This window comes from Anarhichas minor, unplaced genomic scaffold (genome assembly GCF_050575085.1).
Source record: "Anarhichas minor isolate MPS153535 unplaced genomic scaffold, ASM5057508v1 ptg000031l, whole genome shotgun sequence".
NCBI classification, from domain to species: domain Eukaryota; kingdom Metazoa; phylum Chordata; class Actinopteri; order Perciformes; family Anarhichadidae; genus Anarhichas; species Anarhichas minor.
Genome location: NW_027466477.1, coordinates 3,334,983 through 3,352,920, shown reverse-complemented (window position 1 = coordinate 3,352,920; position 17,938 = coordinate 3,334,983). Strand labels below are relative to the sequence as shown.

Here is a 17,938-nt window from a genome sequence, read left to right as displayed (position 1 = left end):
ATTGATCATAAAGTGTTTTAGGAAAATGAGATTGATGTAAAAATATTCGGTCGTTGTTGTTTGTGAGCTCGGAGGCCTCTTCCTGCAGGAACATCGATTTTATTTCAGGATTTTTTATCCACTTTTTTCCTAAAATCATCTGCTGACATTAACTCACTGATGTTTTTCTCTTTATTCTCTCAGTAAAAGGTGTTTTATAGTTTTGCTCGTGGTGCTGAAGCTCATTCTGAGGCAATAATATGGCATGAATCAAAAGTACGATGACCTCTGACCTCATCATGATACAACAATCAACTTCAGGCAATAAATGTAAAATCCCATTAAAGGATAAATCTCTCTTTTCTTGGCAATAAAGTCCCTTTTAATAAGCAATTCATTTGTAGATTTGTTTGCAATTTAGAGTGTAACAATTACATTTGTATAAGTTTCATGTATTCCTGCTCACAGGAAGTAAAAGTGTGTAACGTACCTGATTAAATAAATAAAGTATGATTAAATATATTTTATTAATATTATGTCTTAGAACAGATCATTTATGATAAACAATGATGGGCCCAACACTGAGCCTTGGGGAACCCCACAACTAACGGATCATTGTGAATGAAATGTATTTATTAGATTCTTCTTCTCTACGTATCTACTGAACCAGGATCAGTTCAAACTATTCAAACTATTATCAGCCTCAACATAAAATCCAGTTTATTGCTTTGTTTAATTTCTGAGGACCCCCCCCCCCCCAGTGATTGATCTTTGTCTGGCTCAGGTTTTGTGATGATTGATGGTAGACTTCATGTAAAAACATGTTGAGAAAACGAGGTCAGACAGTCGGTTATAATGAGGCGTATTAATGAGCTTTTCAAAGAAGCATTTATTTAATATTCATTCCTCCCAGTAAACTAACTATATATATATATATATATATATTTAATAATACATAAACTTTCAGTGAGTTTACAGTATAAACATCTAAACTTTATTATACACTACATCAGAAAACACAAAGATTTACATTATTATTTGAACTAAAACATATAGACAAAAACACATTCTTCCCTTTTAACAACAACTCAATGATTTAATCTCTCGCAGGTTGGACTTCTACAATGTTTTTTCTATTTATCTACATGGTTTCAAAAAGTTAAATTATTGTCTTTTAACCCTTTTATTGACTATTAAAGGGTTATTGTTTTCATCCGGTCAAAACAAGAATGTTTCTCTTAGTGTTTGATGTTTCTGGAGTTCAGGTTTAACACGTTGGAGATGAATGAATATTTCAGGAACACGTGCTGAAGGACTTTTCACGATGATGAAGTATGAAGTAAATATCTCAAAGTTTTACGTAGGACAGGACCTGATGGTGGTTCTTCCACCATCAGGTCCTGAAGCTTAAAAGAGACCAGCAGGGTGCTGGTTTGTTGTTGTTGTGAACTACATTTCCTGTCTTCAGGACTGAAAATGTTCCTTTAAAGACGCTATGATGCAGCACATTATCTACGATGTATGGAGGAAGAGGATCTCCTCCTCCTCCTCCTCCTCCTACTCCTCTGGTCTCTCCTGGGTTTTGGAGTTTTTCTAGCTTTTTATGTAAAAGGTCGCGCTTCCAGAGCGCACACACGTACACACACACCTGTCACCTGTCCTCCTCCGTCACTCTTCTCCTCCGTCATCACCTGTCCTCCCCTGTCCTCCTCTATCACCTGTCCTTCTCTGTTGTCACCCATTTGTCATCATCATCTGTCCTCCTTTGTCACCTGTCCTCTTGCATCAACACCTGTCCTCCTCCTCCTCTGTCACCTGTCCTCTATCACATGTCCTCCTCTATCACATGTCCTCCTCTATCACCTGTCCTCCTCTATCACCTGTTCTCCTCTATCACCTGTTCTCGTCTATCACCTGTTCTCCTCTATCACCTGTCCTCCTCTATCACCTGTTCTCCTCTATCACCTGTCCTCTGTCCTCCTCTATCACCTGTTCTCTATCACCTGTCCTCCTCTATCACCTGTCCTCTGTCCTCCTCTATCACCTGTGCTCCTCTATCACCTGTCCTCCTCTATCACCTGTTCTCTATTACCTGTCCTCTATCACCTGTCCTCCTCTATCACCTGTCCTCCTCTATCACCTGTCCTCCTCTATCACCTGTCCTCCTCTATCACCTGTCCTCTATCACCTGTTCTCCTCTATCACCTGTTCTCCTCTATCACCTGTCCTCCTCTATCACCTGTCCTCCTCTATCACCTGTCCTCCTCTATCACCTGTCCTCCTCTATCACCTGTTCTCCTCTATCACCTGTTCTCCTCTATCACCTGTCCTCCTCTATCACCTGTCCTTCTCTGTCCTCGTGCGTTTTATTTCATCTTTACACATGAATCAGTTTAAGTTTTGTTTTTTTACAGATTTCAGATCTCGTGATGATTTTTGAGAGATCATCTCAGACTCTTAATCCCAATTGTAGTGTGTGTGTGTGTGTGTGTGTTTGTGTGTGTGTGTGTGTGTGTGTGTGTGTGTGTGTTTGTGTGTGTGTGTGTGTTTGTGTGTAATCATGTATATAGATAATGAAACGTTTCCTCTCTGTGTGTTTCAGCGGTGTTGGTTTGGCCCGAGCTCACTTTGAGAAGCAGCCTCCGTCCAACCTGAGGAAGTCCAACTTCTTCCACTTCGTGCTGGCGCTGTACGACCGGCAGGGTCAGCCGGTGGAGATCGAGAGGACGTCCTACATCGACTTTGTGGAGAAAGACAAGGTGAGCCGCTGAAGACCTCTGTGTTGGTCCTTCATCACCGGGAACACTAAGTAGTTCATTCTGACTCATTCAAATACTCACTAGAGTGGATTCATCTGCCGCTGAAAGTAGTTTCCTACAGCGATCAGCTTTTTAAAACATCTGAAACTTGTTGATCCTTTTTTATTCTTTATTAGCAGTAAAAAACATAGCATAGCATAACATAACATAACATCTTATAACATAGATAACTTAAATATAACATAAAATAATGAAACACAGTGTTTGAATGTCATGATAATGTTTGAATATATTGGGTAATGTCTAATATACGACTAATAACAGACCAATTATTCTATGAAACAAAGTTCGGTGAGAAGTTGAGCTCAACAACAAACAGCTGTGTTATTATTTAAATTTTGGAACAATATTTTTAATTAAATTTTTCCTTTATTTCACACGTACGAATAGACAATAATAATAATTACATTAAACAATGGAATATCTAGTGATGATTCTCGTAGTCGTCAAAGGAAATTTAACAAATAAATTAAATCAAATGAGAAAAAAAAAACAGCAACAGATGTATTATTTGATAAATACATAAATACATTTGTGATTATGGTACAAACACATCATGAAGACCAATAATATGAGTCCAAATCTCAATATTGATCAAGGAAATCTGAACTAAAGAAGGAATCAATGAGCTTTGAGCTGAGAGCCACATACACTACTACTACTACTGACAGTACTACTACTACTACTACTACTGACAGTACTTCTGCTGACAGTACTACTACTACTACTGACACTACTACTGCTGACAGTACTACTACTACTACTGACAGTACTACTACTACTACTACTACTACTACTACTACTACTACTGACACTACTACTACTACTACTGACAGTACTACTACTACTGACACTACTACTACTACTACTGACACTACTACTACTACTACTGACAGTACTACTACTGCTACTGACAGTACTACTACTACTGACACTACTACTACTGACACTACTACTACTACTACTACTGACACTACTACTACTGACAGTACTACTACTACTGACACTACTACTACTGATAGTACTTCTGCTGACAGTACTACTACTACTACTGACACTACTACTGCTGTCAGTACTACTACTACTACTACTGACAGTACTACTACTACTACTGACACTACTACTACTACTACTACTGACAGTACTACTACTACTACTGACACTACTACTACTACTACTGACACTACTACTATTACTGACAGTACTACTGCTGACACTACTACTACTACTGACAGTACTACTACTACTACTACTGACACTACTACTACTACTGACACTACTACTACTACTACTACTGACAGTACTACTGCTGACACTACTACTACTACTGACAGTACTACTACTACTGACAGTACTACTACTACTACTACTACTACTACTGACACTACTACTACTACTACTGACACTACTACTACTGACAGTACTACTGCTGACACTACTACTACTACTGACAGTACTACTACTACTACTGACACTACTACTACTACTGACACTACTACTACTACTACTACTGACAGTACTACTACTACTACTACTACTGACACTACTACTACTACTACTACTGACACTACTACTACTACTACTGACAGTACTACTGCTGACAGTACTACTACTACTACTACTACTACTACTAATAATAATAATAATATCCAGACAGGTTGAGGAGTGTTTGGTGTTTGATCGGCTGCCAGCTGGAACTAAAATCCTCCACCCACTCACTCACCTCACCTCTGCTTCGACCTCTAGTCTCTCACCCCGAAACCCCCCAACACACACACACACACACACACACACACACACTCCCACACACACACACACACACACACACTGGGACTGAGCCAACACTCCCAGGCACAGTTGGCATCGAGCGACCGACTGACGGAGACTGAAAGAAAAGAGAGAGAGAGCTGAAATAAAGAGAAAAAAGAGAGAGAGAGAGAGAGCTGAAAGAAAAGAGAGAGAGAGAGAGAGAGCTGAAATAAAAAGAGGAATAAAGGCTGAGGGGAGGAAGAGGAGGAGGAAGAAGAAGAAGGGGTGAGAGAGGGTCGAGAGAGAAAAGAAACATAACAGATATCATCTTTGTAGATTTTAAATACAAAGAAAATCAAGTAAATTGAGCAGTAAACATGTACAGCAAATTGTTAATAAACTAAATAAGTAAATATTAATGCATATAAATACATACGTGTATGTAAACAACAAGTTTACACTTATGTGATCCTCTCTACAACTTAAACATCAAAGAGAAAGGGACAAAGAGAGACTTCACTGTCTCGTGGCCGTCGTGTTCAGAGTCTCTCCAGTGACGGACGGACGGACGTCGGCCTCGTCTTCAGGCCGAGAGTCACATGATCACCTGGTTGTTGTGTGTCAGAGGTTAAAGGTCACCCAGCGGCAATAATAAACAATCATAACAATAATAACATTTAAAATATCGTCAAACTGAAAAATTCAACAGATTTTAGAAAATATTGTTTTGCTTTTAATATCTTTTTTTTTAAGCTTTTCTTCAAAAACAGTCGAGTTTCACGTTAACTCAGACGTGTACAGAATAAACAAATAAGATAAAACAATAAAACGGCTAAAAGGATTTTGGAAAATACTTAAAACAACTTAAAATTTGTATAAAATATTTTTTAGAGTTGTTTAAAAAGAGACTAAATAAGTAAAGACTTCATTATGGAAACACGTTCCCGACAGAACAAGAATGAAAGAGATGAAATGTTATAATAACAAACTTGTAGTAATAATAATTTAATAATTAACTTTATTTACTCTGAACTCAAAACAAAGTTACAAAGTGCTTCACACGGTGGAACCAGGAACCAAAACACGACTCAGTAATAAAGTACACAAAAGTTATATCAGAAAATAAATAAAAAACAAAACACCTTCATCACAGTAACTCGTTGTGTAACGTGTGTGTGTGTGTGTGTGTGTGTGTGTGTGTGTGACAGGAGTACAACGGAGAGAAGACCAACAACGGGATCCACTACAGACTACAGCTCCTCTACAGCAACGGTGAGTCACGTTATAATACCGTAATATACGTATATATATATATATATTTATAATTACATAAGTGGCCGCTATAAGAGCTGTTTGAATTCTCTAAATGCTAAGGAAAGGTGCTTCAATGCTTCCTTTCTTATCTCCTTCAGCATAAGGAACATCCTTAAGCAAAGGAAAGAAGATGACGTCACTGCACAATTCAAAATGACAAGATTGACAAAAATCACGTTGAATTATAGTTATTAAAGATGTATGTAAAGAAAGAGAAAAGGGTGATATCTATTATTAAGAAACAAAGTACGACGTCCCGCCCCTATTTCTGACTGGCTAATCGATGTCTAATCATCGGCTCTCATTGGCTCGATTATCTTTTAAAACCAGTCGGTTGAACTCGTGATTTTAAAGATGATTGACAGCGTGGAGTTAAAGTTCTCCCTCTTTTTAAATGGCAGCTCTGTAGGTCAGGTGAGTCTTTGTTCAACGTGTTGATTGATTGAAGTGGAGCTAATGATCGGGGGGGGGGCTCCCACAGGTGAGACCGTCGGTTTCTCTCAGTTGTGAACTTTCCTGCATGAATTGGAGTTTATGTGGAGGAAGGAATTTATATTAAAGGTCAACTCAGCAGACTTCTAGTGAGGCTGGAAAAAAGTTTATTATCAGCACACACAGAGAGAGAGAGAGGGAGGGAGAGAGAGAGAGAGGGAGGGAGGGAGAGAGAGAGACAGAGAGGGAGGGAGAGAGGGAGAGAGAGGGAGAGAGACAGAGACAGAGAGAGAGGGAGAGAGAGAGAGAGGGAGGGAGAGAGGGAGAGAGAGAGAGAGGGAGGGAGAGAGGGAGAGGGAGGGAGAGAGAGGGAGGGAGGGAGAGAGAGATAGAGAGAGGGAGAGAGAGAGAGAGGGAGAGAGAGGGAGGGAGAGAGACAGAGACAGAGAGAGAGACAGAGAGAGAGAGAGAGAGAGAGGGAGGGAGAGAGAGAGAGAGGGAGAGAGGGAGAGAGAGAGAGGGAGAGAGAGAGACAGAGAGGGAGGGAGAGAGAGAGAGAGAGGGAGAGAGAGGGAGAGAGACAGAGACAGAGAGAGAGAGAGGGGGGAGAGAGGGAGAGGGAGGGAGAGAGAGAGAGGGAGGGAGGGAGAGAGAGAGAGGGAGAGAGAGGGAGAGGGAGGGAGGGAGAGAGAGATAGAGAGAGGGAGAGAGAGAGAGAGAGGGAGGGAGAGGGAGGGAGAGAGAGAGAGGGAGAGAGAGAGAGAGAGAGAGGGAAAGAGAGAGAGAGAGAGACATCTGGAATATCTGACAACTAACCAAACTCTGTTTTCTCCATCTTGTGTGATGAAGTGAAGCCATAAAAGAGCGTTTTTTTGTCCAAAAAGGGGATAAATCACTCCTAATGTGGGATTAGCATCGTACGGAGGTTAATTGACCTCATCCGCAAACCTGGGGACGGATAGCCGCCGCTCGGCATTCTGGGAGTGAATCATGTCAATTAAGAAAAGCACAGGAAGCCGTGAGGACAAAAAAAACTCACACTGGAATACAATTCGAGCTGCTCCTCCACTCGCTAACAGGTGTTAGCCCGCGACGCTGCTTCCTCTGCCTCATGTCGTGTTTGTGTCACACTCACTAGTACAACACGAGCCGTCCTGATTGATATTTAATTTGTAGGAGAACGAGGATTCCTTGTTATCCTCGAGGAAAATACAGGCAGCGGGGGGGGGGAACTCGGCAGTTAAAGGCGGCGTGGCCTATAAATAATAAACAGCTCTGGAGCAGCGCTAATGTTTGTTTATGCTGAGGGGGGGTGTTAGCGTAGCCGGGACGAGACGACAAGAGCTACAGAAAACATAAATACACTACCGGGACATAAATAATATCAGAACTCATTTACAGAACGTTATTAGGGTTCTCTTCTTTTGTTTGCATACTGAGAGGGAATTAGCATAACTTAGCATAGCATGCTTATTATTATAATTATTATTACTGTTCATTGTGTGTTTTCTGTGTTTTCTTCAGGCATCAGGACAGAACAGGACCTTTTCGTCCGGCTGATAGACTCCATGACCAAACAGGTGAGACGATCCACAGAGTCCAGAACATCAATGTGAACATTACACCAGGTTTACAATGATTCTGTCATTGTGTTGACATGTGACAGTCAAAGGTTTTTACAGAAGGAATTTATCCATAAATCTGAAAATACTGTCAACAGCCATAAACACATCTATGTTCTCCATGTTTTTAGTGATTCAATGATCTATAAACGAGTCTCTGAATGATGCGTGAACAAACCTTCAGAATAGAGGAGTGAAGGTGTAAAGCTTGGTGTGTGTGAGAGCTAGTGGAGATTTAGACCTTTAGGTCTACTCCTCGCTGACGAACACGTTTTATACGTTTGAGTCTCAGACTGTCTGTGACTCCAGAACAAACTGTTTACCCATAAATCCAATAATATTCATTCAAACTCTCGTTCTCCTTCCTGAAACTTTAACGAACTCCTCAAAGAAGAATCTCCTCAAACCTCAAACCCTTCGTCTTCCTCTTCCTCCTCTTCTCCTCCTCCTCTACACTCTTCCTCCTCCTCCTCTTCCTCCTCTTCTCCTCCTCCTCTACACTCTTCCTCCTCCTCCTCTTCCTCCTCTTCTCCTCCTCCTCTACACTCTTCCTCCTCCTCCTCTTCCTCCTCTTCACTCTTACTTCGGCAGCACTGATGTGTTTTCCTTTCCAGCTGTGCAGCTCCCTCTTTAGCCGACTCCCACTTTTCTGGTTTTCACTCACTCAGAACCTCTTGTGGGATTTGAACCTGTGAACGACTTCCCGGCTTCATTCCTGAAGTTCACTGGAGTCCAGATCCTCCGGTTCCTCACACCTCACGCTGTACTGTGAGAACATTCATCGGAGATCAATAATCTCAACGTTCTTTATAACATTTTAAACTCTGAACAGAAGTTTAGAACAAGAAGTGACTCCAAACTAATGGTACTCTGATAAAACTATTGGTGCAACTGAAGGTTTGTTCTCTTTGCTTTGTTGTCGTAATGTCGAGAATATTAACATTAAAACACACAATTCAAAAGATTAGAAAATAAAAGATTGTAGTTTTATTGATTTAAAACATCTTGTCATATGTAGTTTTAACAACTGGATTTATTCAAGTTTCTCTCCAAAAACTACATTTTACAAGATTACATGTGAACACATCACGATTTGTAATTGTCAGAATCAAATCAATGATTTCATATATTTACGCATTAACTCATTTCTGCAGTGTAATGAGTAACGTGACACAAGTTGTCTATTGAATGAAGCCTGTAGCCCTTTAATGAGTCTAACATGTGCACACAGGCTTCATAATAGAGGCAGAGGGGGTCTGGTGGTCTGGGGGTCTGGTGGTCTGTGTTCCAGTCTTGCTATGTTTAGGAGCTTGAAGATTGAGGAAATTAATATCCATCACTTACAAAAAATCTTCCAAAGCATAAATCATGTCCAAACACCTGTTTAAACCTCCACCCGTCCTCCCAGCTACACCTCCTGCCCCCCCCCCCCCACACAGTCATATCTACCCCCCCTCCCGGTTGGCCCTGTCGGCATGTCACCAATCGATGTACCAAGCGGCTCCTCGACAAAGCGTCAGCCATGGAAACCGATCAATAGGCCCTAATGTGGCACAGCGACGGCCCACTGGAGACAATGATCCTGACATCTCCCCCCCCCCCACATGTCTCCACCTTCACCTCCCTCTACATGACACCCCATTGGTCGACAGTCAGACCTGACAGACGGGTCGGCTGGAGTCGATAAAAACCCCGCGGAGGGCCCGTTAGGGGCCCCGCGTCCGTGGGATCGTCGGAGCGAGGAGCTGAATTAATGCAGATTGGACTGCAGAGCAACTTTTACACAGAGAGTTGCATCCAACAGAGAGGATGAAGCGCTCAGTGTGACTTCAGCTGTCACAACTAAACTAAACGTGTGTGTGTGTGTGTGTGTGTGTGTGTGTGTGTGTGTGTGTGTGTGTGTGTGTGTGTGTGTGTGTGTGTGTGTGTGTGTGTGTGTGTGTGTGTGTGTGTGTGCAACCAACGAGACACATCTGAGCTCTCTGAAGGAAGAATCAGAGCGTTTAAACTTGTGAGGATCGTCGTCGAAATCTGAACCTAAAACAATCTTTTAAAGAAATGATCAAATGTTCTCACTTTACAAAACATGCTCTTAATTTCCAAAGATAAAGTTCTTCATTTTCTGAAAATCGTACCAATTTCTAAGAAATCCACAGAAAAATTATGACTTTTCACAAATTGTCTCCACTTTCTAAGAACGTCCGACCTTCAACTTAAAATGTTCCAAATTGTTTCTCAATTTTCTACAAATGTCTTATTAACTTTCCAAAGAATATAAAAATCCTCAATTTCAACATTTTCTCTTTTGAACTTTAAAAGAAAGTGTCCTTATTTTCAGAAATTGTCTTTCCAATTTTTTTTTCCAAAATATCGAGTTTCACTTTTTAAAAACTTTCCTGTTTGCCAAAAAAAACTGTCCTCAGATTTCAAAATGTCCTCTTTTAAAAATAAGTCGCACTTTTCAAAATGATTATCTCAAATCCAAAATGTCCTCACGATACATAAACTATCCCCAATCTTTAAAATATCACTCGTCAAAAATGTCTTAACTTCCAAAAACTCTCTTCACAAGTTTCCGCTTTCAAATAATACAAAAAATTATATCCTCAGGTTCCCAAAATGTCTTCTTCCTTTCCAAAATGTCCCCTTTCCAAAAGAATTGTCCTCATTGTCTTTTCAAAGATGTCAGGACTTTCCCCAAAATGTCCATTTTGCTGAAGACGCTCACACAGAAATGTGGACGTTGACCCACAAACGAGCATGAAAGAGGATGTGCAGTCACACACACTCACGGGGGTATTACATCACCAATGATGTATAAATATCGACCACCAAATCTACACACAGTGAGAGAGTGTGTGTGTGTGTGTGTGTGTGTGTGTGTGTCCCTGATGCGATCCACATCCCTTCTGGTCAAACTGGAGCGTTTTAATCCAGAGGAACAGAGCCGGGATCAGGATCAATAATGCAGAAGTGGTCGTTATCCTAAAAGTATTGTACCCAGGGGTGTGTGTGTGTGTGTGTGTGTGTGTGTGTGTGTGTGTGTGTGTGTGTGTGTGTGTGTGTGTGTGTGTGTGTGTGTGTGTGTGTGTGTGTGTGTGTGTGTGTGTGTGTGCAGGGCGGAGGTCTGTTTTGACTATAAAGGTGGATGAGGTAGTGGTAGGTCATCATAGGAAAAGAGGGAAGGAAAAGGGGGGAGGATACACACACACGCACTAACATGCACACACACACACACACGCGCACACACACACACACACACACACTCTTACTGGAGTTCATTTACAACCACCAGGGTATTACTTACACACACACACACACACACACACACACACACACACACACACACACACACACACACACATTCTTACTGGAGTTCATTTACAACCACCAGGGTATTACCTACACACACACAGCGGTCATCCGTCATCCGGACGCTGACATGACAGCTCGGTGGGGGTGTGTGTGTGTGTGGGGGGGGGGGTCTTCATCCTGGGGCACCGCCCGCCATCTGGCAGGGAATTCTGGGAAGGCCGGAGGAGGCTGGGACCACCAAAAGGGAGGTGGTGGTGGTTGGAGGCCATGTTTGACTTTGTTGTTGGTGCTGAAGTCCAATCAGAGAGGAGAGGAGAGGAGGGGGGGGACAAAATAAAAGCAACACCTGCACATATCAATACATCAACTGTCTCATTAGTTCATGTGTTCTGCATAAAACAACACGACAAAGCACCGTGAACTGGTCTAAAGTAGATCTACATGGACACTGAGCTGGTCTATGAACTGGTTTACATGTGCAGTACATGTGTACTAAACTGGTTTACATGTGGAGTACATGTGTACTAAACTGGTTTACATGTGCAGTACATGTGTACTAAACTGGTTTACATGTGGAGTACATGTGTACTAAACTGGTTTACATGTGCAGTACATGTGTACTAAACTGGTTTACATGTGGAGTACATGTGTACTAAACTGGTTTACATGTGCAGTACATGTGTACTAAACTGGTTTACATGTGGAGTACATGTGTACTGAACTGGTTCACATGTGCAGTACATGTGTACTGAACTGGTTCACATGTGCAGTACATGTGTACTGAACTGGTTTATCTCAGAGTAAACTGGTTTATCTCAGAGTAAACTGGTTTATCTCAGAGTAAAGCGGTTAACAGGCAGTTAACCGGTTTACTTCTGGACTAATCAACACCTCTAGATATCAACCATTCAGCCTCCCGAGCCAACCAAACATACTTTATGTTAACCTCAGATGACCGAAACATCGACCCTAATAAGATAAATTCTCGATTATTTGTCAGTTTTATTTCCACTGAGTCAGCGTCTGACTTCCTGTCTGTTTGTGTCCCATCAGCCGATCCTCTACGAAGGTCAGGACAAGAACCCAGAGATGTGTCGCGTCCTCCTCACCCACGAGATCATGTGCAGGTGAGACCCCCCCACGAGCCCTCACTGTCCTGCTCTTCTTTAGGGAGTCGAACCTGCGACTCCTGCGGTTTTACTCTGAATGTATTAACGGTGTAGTTTGACATCAGAGCTGAACGTTGTGTTGTACTTCGTGCTATAATGAGCACTGAAAGTTCAGTACGTCAAAAGTACTTCATCCTCGTATCTTCATGCCAATTTAATGAAAAGTTGTGTCCTAAAGTTAGAATTAATTAGTTTTATTTTATTTTATCTATCGCCTAGAAAATAAATAGCAGCACCTGTTATTCATCTGTGTTTCATTTAAAATATTATAAACATAGAATCTGAAAAGAAACCAAAGCTTTCAGAGTAAACAGAACAATATTTACCTCTGAGCAGAGCTGGAATCTAACTAAGTACATTTACTCAAGTCATGTACTTTAGTAAAGTACAAATACCTTAAAGTTGTACTTAAGTATTTCCATTTTCTGCTACTCTATACTTCTATTGCTATACATACTTTAGTTACTCTCCAGGTTCAGATTATTAACTCAAAATATAAATAATATAATATAATAATAAATAATACATGTTATTATTATATTATATTATCAATAACTATAATACAGTAATGTAATATATATTCATCTGCATGAATACTTTTACTTTTGGTACTTTAAGTTTATTTTGATGCTGATGTTTTTATAAGTTTGTATATTATTCTTGTTATTATTTGTATTATCTCTTTGAGCTGCATTGTATGGATGAGAGATGGTTTATAGATACAGGAGGTGTGTGTGTGTGTGTGTGTACCTGTGTGTGTGTGTGTGTACCTGTGTGTGTGTGTGTGTGAGAGCAGCTGTTGGTTTGTCGTTCATCACACCAATCAACACGTTTCCTGGCCTGCGTGTTTCTGCTGTTGTCTGTGAGGTAATGGTTTTACTGGTTCAGTCTGAGGAGTGAAGAAGAAGAAGAGTGAGGGAGGAGGGGGGGATAAAAATAGGACACACACACACGTAACACACAAACACACCTGAAGCTGGAGTCTCAGTCTTTGTGTGTTTGAGCCACATGAAGAAGAGAAGATGTGTTTCTATTCTGTTTATTTATTTCATGAATCAAGCAAACTGGTTCATCAGTGAACTGGTCCCAGTTGCAGCAAACTGGTTAAAGTGTTGGTTTAACTGGTTTATTGTGGAGCAAACTGGTTTGACGTGATGGCTGAAGGTCCTGATAAGGTGGCTTACATGTGAATACACTGGTAGAGCAAACCAGTAAAGTGGTTTACATCTTGACTGGGTTTATCTGCAGTATACTGGTGAATATGTGAACTGGTTTGTATGTGCATACATATGTTATGATATTATAAATATAATATAACCTATAATTGCAGAAATATACAGTTGATGTTGGTTTCTGCAGCTAAACTTGCTGCATGTAAACTAGTCTACATTAGCATTAAACTGGTTAATCTAATCTGTGAACTGGTTTACTGATGCATGGATTGGTTTAAGTCTGGAGTGAACTGGTAGTAACAGCAGAAACAGAACAGAACCGGGCCTGTAGTTTCACCTCTCCTTCAGTATCTCTAAACTTCGGTATCTCAACTTCGGTACCTCTAAACTTCGGTACCTCTCAACTTCAGTATCTCTAAACTTCAGTATCTCTAAACTTCAGTATCTCAACTTCGGTACCTCTAAACTTCGGTACCTCTAAACTTCGGTACCTCTTAACTTCAGTACCTCTAAACTTCAGTATCTCAAAACTTCAGTATCTCTAAACCTCAGTATCTCTAAACTTCAGTATCTCTAAACTTCAGTACCTCTAAACTTCAGTATCTCTAAACCTCAGTATCTCTAAACTTCAGTATCTCTAAACTTCAGTACCTCTAAACTTCAGTACCTCTAAACCTCAGTATCTCTAAACTTCAGTGTCTCTAAACTTCAGTATCTCAACTTCGGTACCTCTAAACTTCAGTATCTCTAAACTTCAGTATCTCTAAACCTCAGTATCTCTAAACTTCAGTATCTCTAAACTTCATTACCTCTAAACTTCAGTACCTCTAAACTTCAGTATCTCTAAACTTCAGTATCTCAACTTCGGTACCTCTAAACTTCAGTATCTCTAAACTTCAGTATCTCTAAACCTCAGTATCTCTAAACTTCAGTACCTCTAAACTTCAGTATCTCTAAACTTCAGTACCTCTAAACTTCAGTATCTCTAAACTTCAGTATCTCTAAACTTCAGTATCTCTAAACTTCAGTATCTCTAAACCTCAGTATCTCTAAACTTCAGTATCTCTAAACTTCATTACCTCTAAACTTCAGTATCTCTAAACTTCATTACCTCTAAACTTCAGTACCTCTAAACTTCAGTATCTCTAAACTTCAGTACGTCGAGCTCCCCCCCCCCCCCCCAGATTCCTTTCGATAGCGGCTCTCTTTCCATAACGCTGGCTGTCTGTCTGAGCTTCAGTCATTATGTGATTGAGTGCGATTATTAACCAGCTTTCCCCCTGATGGATGCTGTGTTTCCATTCGCTAATGAGAGAGCGGCTCACTCTTTCCATCTCTCCCCGTCTCTCTGCCATCACACTCTCAGGTGAGAGCATCTTTATGGGCGTCCCTGTTGGGTTTGTCTACCTGGATCCCACTCAGCACCTGTTTCAGGTGGAGGGACGACTTGTTTCCCTCTTATTGGATTAAAAGAACAAGAATCTACCATCTCCTATTTCTATTTTGTTCTGTCGACTCAACTACATTTATGTGACGGCTGAAGTTTCTGGTTACAGAGCAGATTTACAGCCAAGAGGAGATAAATATAAGTGTTGTGTCTCTAACTATCAGCATTTAGTCACTCCTCTGTACTCGTAGCTGGACGTGAGAAGTGGGGGTGCTGGTCCTTCCTATCAGGCGTTATAAAAATCAGTGGTTCATGTACAGTTTGGACTTATATTTATTGATTTCCCCATTTGTATTATGGTGTTTATTTGTAGTAAATGGCCTGTCAGTGTTTGTTGGAGGATAGGACAGTGTCTCTATAATTGTAGAGGTGCTTTTTGATCCATCTCTGCTGACAGAGAACAGAGCTGCAACGACCGCTATTGTGTGATTGAATGAATCCCCCCCCTCCCTCTAGTCACCAATGGTGCTGTTAGCATAAAACGCACTTCAATTAAACTCAAAAACAAGCGGCGATGTATGCAAGCAATCGGCTCAAAGTCACCGATATAAGACACCTCATAGAATCCGAGCCCAAAACAAGATTAAACTCACCAACCTGCCCGCTAGGCAGCGACTGAGTTGCGGCGATGTACTCAGCAGTGTAGGTACAGGTAGTGCTGTTAGCGGTTAGCTGTTAGCCAAACACACTGTCCAAAACATTAAAAGTGAGCCGTAGAATCAAAATACGTTAATCAACTTGAAAGTTGCAAAGAAATGTTGCTACTGAACGCTTCATTGACGACATGTTTCACTTGTTTTCTGCCAAGATATCTGATGGTTTAGACTCCCACAGGATTGGTTCAGGTTAAAGAAAGATGGTGGTCGGAGAAAGTCAACACTGACTTGAGACACATGTTGACATAATTAACATAAGCAACAATTAATAGAAACTATGATCTTTGATTAAACGTAACCAAAGTCCTTCTGTTGCATAAACCGGAGTCACATCTGACTCCTGTCTGGTTTCTCTGAATAATATTTGGGAACCAAAGTAGAATATAAACCTAATTTCTTTGAGAAAGGTGAAGTTTAGCTTTAAATGAAGTTGCTCCTCGTGTTCTTTAGTCACTTTGTTTCAGAGATCTTTCAGAAATCAACGTATCAGAATCTAGAAATCCTGTGTGTGTGTGCGTGTGTGTGTGTGTGTGTGCGTGTGTGTGTGTGTGTGTGTGTGTGTGTGTGTGTGTGTGTGTGTGTGCGCGTGTGTTTCAGCTGTGACCTCTCCATCATATCATGGCGGCACATTAACCATTCTTAAACGGGACTCTGCCGCTTTCCAAAAACTACCGATCACAAACCAGTGAGCAGCCAGGTTGGCACGGCGGCGTTGCCAGCGGGGGCTCCCCGAGGCTCGCCAGCTCTCCGGTAGCCCTCGCTCTCCTCGCCTCGCGGCCACCTCGCTCTCCCTTCGCTGGCTGCCAGAGGCTCCGGGCGGAAAAAAAAACCCAAAACCTGCTGCCACGCTCGCCGAGAGGAAGGGTGGCTTCCAGTTCAGGCGGCGCTGGCTGCCGGCCGGCCGGCTGGCTGGCATTGCAGGCTGCAGCAGCTCCATCAGCCCTGGCTGCTGCTGCTGATGCTGCTGCTGGTGCCGATGCGTTCCAGGCCTTCGGGTAATTACAACACTTGCCCTTTGAAAGCGAGCCCTTGCGCTACCGGGCCCCCGTCCTGCTCGGTGTTATCTGGACGCTGTGATCCGAGCAGCCGGGGCCTCTGACGCCCGCGCTGCACCGTCCTCAGGGGAGCCTTTGAAGGGAGCTCTCTCTGTTTTTTTTATTTTTTATTTGTGTGATAGCGGAGCGCCGACATGCCCGGACAAACCTTCTCTTTGTGCTCTTAAGTAGATTCCACTTGTGGCAAACGTCTGAAGTGGCTGCAGAGCGCCGAGGAGCAGCAGCCAGCAGTAATGATGCTTGTGTGTGGCAACCGGCAACCGGCAATCGGCCGGGGTTGCCGGCCAAACTGGCTCCTGTGGCTGAATTATTTTTGGGGGTCTGAGAGTGTTTGTACAGCGACCTGAGGAGGAGACAAAAATCTCCCCAACAAAATGAGTGACAGCGGCAACAACACACACAAACTGTTAGCTTTATTATTCCTGTTTTTAGCCTCTCTCACACACACGCACACACACACACACACACACACACACACACACACACACACACACACACACACACACACACACACACACACACACACACACACACTCGGCTTCACACTCCCTCTCAGGTTTGTGTGTGTTGTTCCTCTCAGTCATTAGCCGGCCGTGGTGTTAGCCTGTCTGCGGCCCGGGGGGAAACGTCATTAAGGCGATATTGTGGACGCTCAGCCAAGGTTTGTTTTTGTCTTTTGGAAAGGGGCCCCGGGTCCCTGGAGGGGCCCCGGCAGTGCTCCTGGGGTCCGGTTTGTTTATAACACTTCTTTGGCAGTTTGGAGGAGGTTGTCACCACAGCGGCACCAGTGGGTTTCCAATGCTAATTGGTCTCCTGGAACTTTCACTAATGGTTCCAAGTAGCTGGGGGAATAAATTATTGTGGCGCGTTCTATGGCAACAGTGGCGCGTACACATCCATACGGACGCAGACAGACAGAGAGAGAGACACAAACACGCCGCTTAGTTTGTGATTTTTCTGTACTTACGAGATCAAACGCTGCGATAAATGATTCATAAAGCGTCTCATTTGGCATTCGCAGCCCTGCGATTTTGATGCTTGTTTGTCAAATGGCAATGTGATTCAGGACAGCATGGGGCCAACGAGGCAGGGGCGTAATTGGACGTCGCGGGGTCATATGCGATATGATTAATTTTTTAAGAATTACCGGAAGATATGTTAATGAGAAAGACGGAGATTATAAGTGCAGATAGCGTTGTTGTTATTAAT

At 42.1% G+C, this 17,938-nt stretch overlaps 1 protein-coding gene across 9 annotated transcripts in view; it reads left to right on the top strand.

Moving 5' to 3' along the window:
* The window catches only part of LOC142964722 (transcription factor COE3), a 126,753-nt gene that overhangs the window by 12,800 nt on the left and 96,015 nt on the right, over positions 1-17,938 (top strand). For all 9 annotated transcript variants that reach the window (XM_076105216.1, XM_076105220.1, XM_076105214.1 and 6 more), the window contains exons 2-5: positions 2,582-2,738; positions 5,756-5,819; positions 7,818-7,873; positions 12,284-12,357. In XM_076105216.1, the coding sequence (XP_075961331.1) occupies positions 2,582-2,738; positions 5,756-5,819; positions 7,818-7,873; positions 12,284-12,357 (351 nt within the window). The remainder of the gene's footprint in view (positions 1-2,581; positions 2,739-5,755; positions 5,820-7,817; positions 7,874-12,283; positions 12,358-17,938) is intronic.